At 41.8% G+C, this 12,207-nt stretch overlaps 1 protein-coding gene across 1 annotated transcript in view; it reads right to left on the reverse strand.

The window, feature by feature from the left end:
- Nucleotides 1-12,207, reverse strand: part of Ttc27 (tetratricopeptide repeat domain 27) — a 136,586-nt gene that overhangs the window by 78,636 nt on the left and 45,743 nt on the right. Inside the window, exons 10-12 of the mRNA XM_031355431.1 lie at nucleotides 11,409-11,522; nucleotides 3,975-4,070; nucleotides 323-445 (exon numbers count right to left, since the gene is read on the reverse strand). Of these exons, the coding sequence (XP_031211291.1) occupies nucleotides 323-445; nucleotides 3,975-4,070; nucleotides 11,409-11,522 (333 nt within the window). The remainder of the gene's footprint in view (nucleotides 1-322; nucleotides 446-3,974; nucleotides 4,071-11,408; nucleotides 11,523-12,207) is intronic.

Below are 12,207 nucleotides of genomic sequence, written 5' to 3' on the forward strand. Positions count from 1 at the left end.
TGTTTACAGCACTTGGGATTGTGTTTTCTTGTACATTTTGTATTTTAAAATCTTTTATAGGAGTGCAGGGCTCCCTATACAAATACAAAGGGAAGATGAGCCAGCAGTTCAGGCTCTTCCTCAGTTACAGTGCTGAAATAACAAACAGTGGCAGATCAACAACAACAACAACAACAACAAAAAAGAAAATATGCTATGCAACATAAATCAGAGAAAACACTAGAAAGTCTTAAGTTAAACAAGGAATGTAAGCAAATGCTATCAGAAGGGTCTTTCTAAAGAGCAATAGGTGCTCACTGCCACAGGCATGGCGGCCACCTACCTTCCCGTGCTGCCCAGCCCTCTCATGGCAGATGACCACGTCCTCCCACATCTCCAGCTTCTCAAATATCTGCAACGCTGAGGTGGTGCATCCCAACTCAAACAGCAAACCTGCGAGCTGGCGCTGGAAGAACAGGAGCGAGTCATCACATTCCTTGCTATGAAGCCAATCCCTTCTACCTTCTTTTACCTCCAACCTGCCTTTTACCTCCAACCTTCTTTTACCTCCAACCTGCCTTTTAAAGGGCCCTGTATTGTGATACATATACCTCCTATGGAACTCAGCCTCTACTATCTAGGAATTTGTGAGAACCATGTGTATTACTTCAGTAAGCCTTTCTATAGGGGATGAAATACTAAAAACAAAATAGAAACTGATCAAAATACTCAATGCATTTAATTTTTAACCCAGGACTCAGAAAAGCACATCAATTATTTCCTTATCTAAAGATTCTGTGCATGAGAACGTCTGATTTATAAAGCTCCATGGAGCAGACAGTACACACAGACAACACAAAGCTCTACCTAACATGAGGGCATCTCTGGCTGTCTCCAGCACTCCTGCTTGTTCTAGACACATTCTAGTGATCTAGTCACTTAAGGTCACAGAGATCACAATGAGTAGGTTAGGCTAGGGCCAGTAAAATTTGACAATAAACAGGCTGTGCTTTAAGTGGCCCTCCTACAGGCATGGACCACATACTAGGTAACATAAAAGAGATGATGCTGATGAGTGAGAGAGTGAGCGCTGTGCTGTGTTCTTTTTTGAGGATCTCTTTACTGCTCTTTGAAAATTCAGGTCACACTCAAGAATTAAGAAGCTTAGGCATGAGGCACAAACCTTTAATCTCAATACTGGGAGGCAGACGCAGGTGGATCTCTGTGTGCTGAAGGCCAACCTGGTCTATATAGTGGGTTCCAGGATAGCCAGGGATATACACTGAGACTTTGTCTCAAAAAGGAAAGTGGACAGGGCTTAACAGTATTTCTGTATACCACAAAATCTAGGAGCATTTGGCAATTTCAGAGCACTGAATAAGATACAGGTTACAGAGCAGCGGCACAACTGCTGCTCATGAAGGAAGTGCTTCAGTACCTTTTGTTTGTTTGTTTGTTTTTTGTTTTTCGAGACAGTGTTTCTCTGTATAGCCCTGGCTGTCCTGGAACTCACTCTGTAGACCAGGCTGGCCTCGAACTCAGAAATCCGCCTGCCTCTGCCTCCCAAGTGCTGGGATTAAAGGTGTGCTCCAAGACCGCCCGGCGTGCTTCAGTACCTTTAATTCAAAGGTGAAGAAACTCAGGAGGATACGACTGGCCATGGTAAAGGCTTTGCTTTTGGCACTTAACTTTCAAATAATATACAAAGATATAGCTAGCTTCTATGATGAAAGTAAAAGGGCTATTTAATTTAATGGAACGTGATCTATATTTTATCAACTGCTAAGGACTCTAAAACCATACCTTCCTAAGGAGACAGACAATTATCTAAATTCTATGTTGACAGCATTTGGGTTTCCTAATTGTCTACATAGCTGGAGAGAGGGCTCAGGCTCACAACCAAAGAGCAGAAGCTTCACATTCAACAGACATATTTTCTTATAACGATAGCTCAGAATCTCAACCGCTGACCAACCACGAACCACACAGGACCAACTCTTCATTAGCAGCACAGACTGGGATCGTGGGCACCAAAGGTTTCAGCTGTTAGCTCCTCCTGGATGAAGAAGATGCTCTTGAGAGTTAGAGTAAAACTTTTTACTACCTGTGTTTTGTTCAACATATAAGGTGGCTTCCAAAGTGTAATAACAAATTAACCTAGTTTAAGATTCTAGCCCCTCTAAGGCTTCTCATAACATGACTTTTGCCACTGGACAGTAGGCAGCTTTTCTAATTCTACAGGTCTACCTGTGTATATAATACACAAGTGATAGGACAGGAAGCTGGTTAAAACAGCAAGTCACTAGATCATCTAGAGACCTCTGACTATCATTATTTAATCTGTACCATAGTGCCTTATCTATAAAATTTGGGACAATTTCTAAAATCAGTATGATAAAATAAGATAATGAGGAAACTGCAGAAAGCATGTATGCATCCTGCTAAGTGTTAATCCTAGCACTTGGAAGGCAGGCAGAACTCTGAGTTTCAGGATTGCAGGGCTACATAGTAAGACTGTCTTAAATGTGTGTGTAGGGGTCGGGGAGTATAAGTAAAAGTAAAGTATACTAAGTATCAAGACATCGGGAGCCAGTTCATGTCCACAGTTCACTGCTCTGGGGCTCCGTTCTCTTCTCCACAGAGTTAAGAAACAATTACGGGGAGCATATCTATAATCCAGCAGGAGCTGGACAAGGGGCCGCACAGCAGCTCAGTGTGGCTTTAGGAGCCACCCCAGTCACCCCTGCACCCTGGAAGGAGAAAAACACTCAGGCATATCTCAAAACATAAAGTGCCAAATAAATGCTTTGGTTTGGCTTTGGTTTTGGTGGGTTTTTTTGTTTGTGTGTTTTTGAAACAACATTGTTAAAAGGTTCAAATGTTTATTTTTTGGTATAAAGTCCTTAAAGATATTTAAATATAAAATGTTGGGGCTCAAGAGATGGTTCTACAATTAAGAATACTTCCTACTCTGAGACCAGAGTTCAGTTCTCTGACTCATATCAATGGCATGCACAATCCTGTCTTCTGTCCTCCATGGTCACCTGCACACACTGAGCACGTACACCCATATACACAAGCACTCACAAATTTAAACTCATACTTTCATACTCATACAACCACACACATACACTCACACTCACACACGCATACATAATAAAAAATGAAAGTAACTCTTTTAAAAAGCTAATATAAGGGGTTGGAGAGAGGGCTCAGCGGTTAAGAGCACTGACTGCTTTTCTGGAGGTCCTGAGTTCAAATCCCAACAACCACATGGTGGCTCACAACCATCTGTAATGAGATCTGATGACCTCTTCTGGTGAGTCTGAAGACAGCGAAAGTGTACTCACATATAATAAATAAATTAATCTTAAAAAAAAAAAAAAAGCTAATATAAAATGTCCTTTTGGAAACGAAAGCAGGCAGACAAATCTCCTGAGAAGCCAAAGCCATTCTTTCCTTAGCTAATGCACTCTCTCTCTTTCCTAAGCCAATGCTAATACTCTCTCCCTATCTATCTATCTATCTATCTATCTATCTATCTATCTATCTATCTATCTATCTATCTATCTATCTCCTTAGCTAACACACCCTTTCCTTAGCTAACACATTCCCTTTTTCCTTAACTAAGACTCTCTCTCTCTTTCCTTAGCTAATACTCTCTCCTTCCCCCATTCTCTCCCTCTGGATACCTACCTATGCTTACATCTATATTACAACCTTCTCTTAATAAACTCCAACTCATGAAAAGCATTTATGATTCTATGTTAGTTTCTAGGATTCTATCTACTACCAATTTAAAACCCTACCAAAAATCTATAAATTTACTACCAATTTAATCAAAACAGCAATTTGAAACAATTGCAATCCCCAACTGCTTTTATTAATTTCACTGAAAATTTTTAAAATTCAAAAATACATTTAAGTCATCCCTTTCTGATATATTTTCTCTTCTAATTTCAGGTATTTTTCCTATCAAAGACAATCAGAAGTACCTGAACAGCCCAGTGAGGGGGCACTTGACAACAGTAGAAAATCTTTAGACGTTCCAGTACAGATGTGGTTTTATCTTCAAATTGGTCTGCAAGAGCCTAGGAATATATACAATAATCAATCTGTGTGCATGATTTTTTATGTAAACAAGTTATTATGAAGTTATTAAAATGCACATATAAACAACAAAGAATTTAAGTCATTTTGTCAAGGTTAGAGAAGTATGAAGTTTCTTTTAAGTATTTTAAAAACTTGAAATTTAATCAATACACCTATAAACATGCATATTTAAATACAACCAGGAAATTTTTTTAACTAAAATTTCTTATAACAAATCTTTCAAAGAACTAGCATTATTACTAAAAAATTTCATTTTCTCTAAGAAAATTGTCCTCTACTACATTTATCTCCAACATAATGGCATTTTGACAATGTCACTCTCCAGCGTCAATGACAGAGTAACTATATGAACAATCTGGTTTTTATTTCCCTTGGGAATTAAGTAATGAGAAAAGGCAGGTCTATCCAATTACAAACAAGTACTTTCTCATTCTTTAGCAAGAGATGTAAGGGTAGGCATCCATTCACGCAAGACCATCTGTGGGGTGCAGTGGGCAGCTGCAAGCTGTGTAACTGAAGAATTCCTAAGATGTCCTGAAATTCCGAACCTGGTAATGAAAAGCAGCTCCCACAGACTGCATCAAGCAGCAGATGAGATGACCAAGATGGCTCTTTGAAAGCAGGAACCCAGGCCAAGTGCAGAGGCAAAAGCTGGCACCATATAGTAATCAAGTGCCTGGCCATCCAAAGCTCACACACAAAATGTCACCTTGAATACAGACAGTCTGAATCCTAGACAAACACATGGACAGCAGCTCCCTGACCAGTCATTATTAGTCTGTACTCCACAGGCTTTTTCTAGTATCAGACTTTCCTTTAGGGGTTGGGGGAAATACACCTTGAGACAGGGTTTCTCTGTGTAGCCTGCCTGTCCTGGAACTCACTCTGTATACTAGGCTGGCCTCAAACTCAGAAATCCTCTGTCTCTACCTCCTGAGTGCTAGGAATAAAGGCGTGTACAACTCCTCAGATCTTGGTATCAGACTTTCAAATGTGAATTACTGTGATTTTTTTTCCCCCACAATGATTGAGTTATTAGTAATATGTCTTTTTTTCTTTTTGGAGACAGGGTTTCTCTATGTAGCCCTAGCTATCCTAGAGCTTGCTCTGTAGACTAGACTGGCCTTGAAGCCATGTAGCTCCTCCTGCCTCTGCCTCTGAGTAACAGGACTAAAGGCATGTGTTACTGGGCTTAACATATCTTTCTTAACTTTCTGACTCCAACAAACAAAGCTGTTTGAAGATGGCAGAGCAACAGAGCTGGCACAGCGCTGGTACACATCAGCATATGGAAGTATTGCTGTATTATACTTGTACCTTCTTTCAAGTTGTTTAAAATTAAATTTAAAATTTAAAAATAAATGTAAGAATCAATAATGAACCTCCTCAGAAGAAAGATAAGGACAGGAATCTAAAACATCCTGACAAAATCCTGCCGTGACTTGACATGACATGTCCTCCAAAGGCTGATGTGTTTAAGCACTTGGTTCCCAGCTGTACAATATGGAGAGGTTGCAGAACCTTTGGGCCAAGAGTGCTAGCAGGCAGCAAAGCAGGAGTGGCCTCTTGAAGGGTATACCTGCCTTTCATTCTAAGCTTAGGACTCTGCTTCTTGGCTGGCCAACGAGAATAGCCATGCTGCCTGAAGCTCCCACCAACACAGACTGGGTTGCTCTCACAATGAACTAACATCTCCGAAGACAAAATCTATCCCTTTAGCTGCCTCTGTCAGGTATTTCATTAGAGATGACGAGAACAGGAAGGACAATGGAGTCGGGCACAGGCCAGTTCCTAAGTGGCACAACAGCTCCGAAACTGTGGCTCTCTGCAGTGTGCTAGGGAGGACATCCACTCATCAGTTCTGTGTCTCACAGAACGAGCTCACGTGTCAGAGCAAATGCAGTAGTACACATCACTTCTTGGACAGCCCTAGATTCTATTCCATCAAAGTCAGTCAGAACAAATTGAGACATAACCACACTCCTCAACTATCTTGGACAAAACTTCTTGGACTTGCTTCATAGAAACTTAATAGCAAAAAGGTTGCATGCCTCTACCCAGGCTGTTTCACTGAGGGGCAAAGGGAGGGAGGGAGGGAGGGAGGGAGGGAGGGAGGGTGGGAGAGCAAAGAACAGCAACTTCTGGCTGAAGACATATGGTCACAATACATAAATAAAGATCTCAGAATTCCTTCATGTCAAAGAAAGGGTTTTTTTTTAAACCAACATACCACTTTTTCAAAAAGAAAAAAAAAATAGCTTTTACTTAATAAACATAGCATATACAAGGTACCAAGTCCTAGTTACAACAAAATCCATGTTGTTGGATGATATGATGAGGTACCATGAACTACTTGGTAAGCAGTTCATGGTTTACTAATAATCAATGTTTTGTGCATTCAGATACTTCTACAGGTATCTATGTCTGCTGTACTTGGTGCTGTCTGAAGCAGAACGCCCACCAAACAGAACAGAGTCAACTGTCTAGCCCAGTGGCTCTCACCCTTCCTAACGCTGACACCCTGGAATGCACTTCCTCATGTTGTGAGGTTGCGACCCACAACCCTAAGATTATTGTTGCTACTGCTGCACGACTGTAATGTTGCTGCTGTTATGAACATGATATAAACGCACAGGCTGAGCACCACTCACGTGAGTTCCTGCAAGAGCTGAGCTGGCCCCACTCGTAATAAAGATTAACTGGCACCTGGGCACCTTTCTCCTGCACACAGTATACTTGTTGCTACCGTACGCCTGACAATCACCTAAGCAGTGGTTAGCTACCACCAAAACTAAGAACATTAAACTAACAGACCAAAAAGGGTGGAGGCACACTGCTAGTCCCTCCACTGAGTTCCAAGTACTTTTTTTTTTTGATTTGCTAATTTACTAATACATCCTAACAAAATCCTGCCATTGTTTGAGGTGAAATATCCTCCAAAAGCTCATGAGTTTGCACACTTAATCTCCAGCTGGTGGTATTAAACGTGGTGGGTGTGGAGTCTCTGAACCAAGGGCCCTTGGTGGCAACAGTGGGTTACTAGATTTTTCAGAGCAAGTTAATTTTTAGCAAGTTCTGAGATAATTCTGCCATATTCAAACAAACTGGAATCCTCACAGGTTTTGTCAATAGGAAAAGCAGACCTGACATTACCAATGACCTGAATTCTCTTCCAGGTCTATCCACAAAGAAAGGATCATTTAACCTCAGGGCATTCACCAATGAAAGGATTTTAAAAATAGTTCTTGCCTCTTCAGCAAATCTACAAGGAAGGCTTTCTCATGAACGCTTTGGTCGTTTTGTGCTTGTTTTAAGTCTCTCTCAATTTCTGTAGCTTTATTTATTGTTCTGCCTTCTGTGGATATCATTGTGTGTCTCCTGCCTGCAGAACTCAGAAGCATCAGACCCTATGGAAGTGGAGTTACAGACGGTTAATGTGAGCCACCATGTGGATACAAGGAATCGCAGCAGGGTCGTCTGAAAGAGCAACAAGTGCTCTTACCCACTCAGTTCCATCTCTGGCCCTGACGGCCTTCTATTTCAGACACTTAAGATACGCTGGTTGTTAGTACCAGTTACTAATTTCAAGTATCACGTACATTCACTGGGAGCAAAGCCAGGTGTCCAAAAGTAGGGCCTCCCCACAGCCCATAAGTGACCCAGCAGACCTCAAACTTCCCAACACCCTCCCCACAGCCCATAGGTGACCCAGCAGACCTCAAACTTCCCAATACCCTCCCCACAGCCCATAGGTGACTCAGCAGACCTCAAACTTCCCAACACCCTCCTGTCAGCCTTCCCAAATGCTGGGCTACAGACAGATACACACCACTGTACCTGCTTGTTTTCAATTTGAATACTTCCTTTTCAGGGCATTTCTCCTAAACTCCTTCTAAAAGCAAAGTCGTGGTATAAATGGAGTCCCAGCCACCCACCAATAAGAACAATGCCCACATCTCCAGTCAGAGTGAATGAATTGCAGAATCAAAGGTGTGTCTCCTCCTTTGGGTGCTGTTCTCAGTAAAGAATTTCCCAGAAAAGCCTACAGAAGATCAAGACTAAGACTTAAAGTTAGCACAGAAAATGACTTAGTATCTAAGGCAACACTGCACACACTCTGGTATGATTTAAACTCTGTGGGCTTGCATCTGAGTGTGTGCGCACACATCTTCAAAGGAGCGGAGCTGACCCAAAGGGCATTCCCTGTCACTGAAAGCAATCTATTCTCACTAGAAGGATATCAAAGTGTCTGGACTTTATGAAGAGCCAACAGGGACTAGCTGATAATCTAAAAAGTCTGATTGATCACATGCCAGATCACCTTTGATTTGCTTTCTGTGCAATCTTTGTAAATACCTGTATATGCAGGATAGAACTTACTTTTAAAATTTAAAAGAATATACTTAACCAAATATATCAACAGTCAGGTGAAACAGCTTTCTTTCTTTTTTTTTTTTTTTTTTTTTTTTTTTTGGACAGGCACCTAAACTCAACAGTGATTTACAAATCAAGCAATCAAGTAGACTGCCACTTCAGACTCCCAAGGAAAATAAGTCTCTGTGGGAAGGAGAATTAGAATTAAAATCTACCAAGTTCCAACAGCATCCTTAAACCTATGCTAAGCCAGTATTACATAATAATTATAGAATGGCACCTGCAGGAAATAGAAAGCCAGGTAAAAATCCCAAGACTCCGCCGGGGTAGGCAAGTGACTGGACAGCTTCTTCTAAGCCTCGTATCGTCTCTACCTGGAAATGAGCAGACTGCGAAGTGGAAAGCAGCCTCTTGCTGGAGGAACACTGAGAACCATTCTTTACTGCACTCAAATCCCATACGACAGACAGCAGGACTTGTTCCGCTGCTGTTGCTAATGGGAGCTGGAAGAGCTAGAGTTCTACCAGAGGAGCCTGGGGAAGCTGGGGGGCCACACTAGTACCCACTTCCTTAGCCACACCTTGGGTCAGCACTCTTAAAATTTCTGACTTCAGGTCCCTTTGAATTTTCAAAATTTCTAAGAGACTGTAAAGGAACTTTGTTTTCATGCACTATAATCACCACATTAAGCTGGATGGAACAAGATTGAAGGCCCATGCATGGGTACCTGTAACTACAACCATCCAGTACTTAACAAAGATGCCAAAAGACAAACACTGGAGAAAATGCAGTGGCTTCAACAAATGGTGTTGGGAGAAGTGAACGGCTACATGAAAAGTGAAATTAGCCTGTATCCATCACTTTGTACAAAAATTAACTCAAAATGGACCAGAGATCTAATTATGAAACCTGAAACTGACAGAGGAAAACAAAAGCATACCTGACAGGTTATCAGTATTGGAAAGGATTTTCTGAATAGGACCCCATTTGCCCAGGAATTGAGACCAACAATTAACAAATGAGACCTCATAAAACTAAAATTCTTCTGCACCAATAAGCAAGCAGGTGAGCAAAGAGGAAACCACAGAGAGGGAGAGACTCCGCCAACTATCATCTGACAGAGAGTTAATACCCAGAATATGTAGAACAAAACAAAACAAAACAAAAATCCCCAAAATTTAAAAAAGCAAACGATCTACTCAAAAAAACAGAAAAAAAAAATGGGATCTGAATAAACTTTTCAAAAGAAGAAACAAAAATAGGTAAGAAATACCCCCCCCCCAAAATCTATTCTCATGAGAAAGCTGGGTAACAATAGAAAAGGCTATATTTCACTTTTTAAAAAAAGCCGAGTATGGCTACCATCTTAGTCAGTGTTCTATAGCAATAACAACCACGACTGAGGCAATATTGTAAAAGAAAGCATTTACTGGGAGCTTGTTACATTTTCATGACTATCATGGCAGGAAGCACGGAACACACATGCAGACGCTGAAGCAGTAGCTGACAACTACTGCATCTTGATCTGAAGGCAGGGGCAGAGACTCTGGGCTTGACCTGGGCTTTGAAACATCAAAGTTCACTCCCAGTGACATATTTGCCCCAATAAAGTCACACCTCTTAATCCGTCTAATCATTTCAAATAGTGCCATTCCATGGAGACTGAGCCTGTGAGGGTCATTCTTACTCAGAGCACCAGAGCTACTGACAACTGTGATCCCATGAGCACTGTCTTGATGGCAAATGCTCTCCTAGTCTGAACAGGTAACAACAGTTACCAAGCTCAGCCTAGACTTCATGGTTTAACAGTTTGGCCTGAGTTTGTAATTCTCTCTCCCTTGTGGCTTTTAGAATCTTTGGTTATTTACTTTCATATATGATGCTACATTTTCTTCTTGATTTTGGCATATGTCACTTAAAGGTGTACTATGATTTAGGACCGGACCTGCCATTGGAGCCACCAATATAACTGCTTATAACTATGGTACAGCCCATACAAGCTGTCAGTAACCGACCAGACAAATCTGAGCAAGCTGCCTGACTCCAGCACACCTGCATTTCTTCTAACAGGAATAGGACATTACTGAGCTTTTCCCTTAGAGCCACTTCTGAACCCCCTCACTATCCCCCTCAACTTTAACAGTTCATCATTTAGCACCACACAGTGTTGGAAGGTCACCAATTTTTACAAAAATTAAAACATTCTTTATAAAAAACATTGTTTTATATATACATTTGTTATTTTAACTCATTTCCTTACTCTTGAGAGATGTAGTAATTTCAACAAACACTAAAGCAGTACACTGTGAATCAGAGGAACTGGCAAAAGTTCAGAGCATGAGCTAAGTGGCTCAACAAAAGCAGCAAATTAGACAGACCACAGCATCATCCTGTCACACGGACTGGCTAATTTCCAAAACCTGAGAGCTGGGGAAATAAAAAGATTTTTCTCTTGAAGGACTGCCCTGCAGAGGCAGAAATGACAACTCTAACTCTGTTCCTCAAGTAGACCCACACACCTCTCTTGGTAAGGTGGCACAGCACGAAAAGATAAGGAGGTAAAACAGACCCTGCAGCAGAGTAGCATCCCTGGCCTTGTAGCTCCATGCCCCGACTCAGAGCATGTTCTCAGCCTCTCACACCAAAGACGGAATATCCAAAGCCCAAGCTGGGCATGGAAGTAGGAGTATCAGGAGTTCACTCTTGGCTGCAAAGTGAGTCTGAGGCCAGCACAGATACATGGCAAGATCCAGGATTACAGAGGTTAACTGCTAAGGTCACAAAGCCACAAACCAAAGTGACAAAGCTGCGCTTTGTGGCCAAATTCTAAAACCTGAAACCTAAATAACAGCAAAATGTGAATGGAATACAGGCATCCTGTTCTTGCAAATGTCACAGGTAAACACGCACTCAGCAGGAGGGAGAGAGGACCACCACGCTACCTGAGTCTGCCTCATTGCCCGCTCCATTCGCCGTGTGCTTCCTCTCTCAAGTTTTGTCCGGAGGATCAAGGCTGACGTCTGAATGGCCCAGAACTTTGGTTGTGAAAGTAAACACTGGTGGAAGAAAGGAGAAGGCAGAGAAAAAAGGGGTCAGTCAAGAGAGGCAGCTCTCAGAGGTACCTACCCCAAAATCACAATGCAGCAAAATGCAGCAAAATGCAGATTTGACCCCCTAGGAAGACAGACAGACAAAGGGTTCTTCTCTTTCTCAATTTATAATAGGACACTAATTTTAATGTAGGGAATCCTTTTAGCTGTGGTTAGAGTAGGGAGTCCTGAATGTTAGAGGCCCTAACTTGGAACAAAATGTTTTCCTAAAGGAAGCATCCTAAGAAAAACTCACCTATACTGAAAGTTAAAATGTGCACACACTGAAACTTAACCCGGAGAAAGCCATGCCAGTCTCTTACAGAACTCAGGCAGAAACTTTAAAAAGAATCAGCAGTGCCAAAAATCAAAGTAAAAGTTGTGAGAGATACCAAGTGTACGGTGGTAAATGGAGGCTGCTTGGCATAATGGACACAACCTCTCAGACAGCGATGGGGAATGCACAACTGTCCCTGAGTGCTCATCCCAACAGCAACCTTCACTAAAGCGCAGCACAAAGGGGCTTGTTTATCTACGAGTTGATGCCAGCCTTCACCGCAGTGTGCTGCCTGCTTCCAAACAAGCACTCTGGTCAGAATCCAATTAGCCACCCACACAGCCTACCTGCTCATTAGAAGTACCTGGCAAGCAT

Source organism: Mastomys coucha, unplaced genomic scaffold (assembly GCF_008632895.1).
Source record: "Mastomys coucha isolate ucsf_1 unplaced genomic scaffold, UCSF_Mcou_1 pScaffold6, whole genome shotgun sequence".
NCBI classification, from domain to species: Eukaryota; Metazoa; Chordata; class Mammalia; order Rodentia; family Muridae; genus Mastomys; species Mastomys coucha.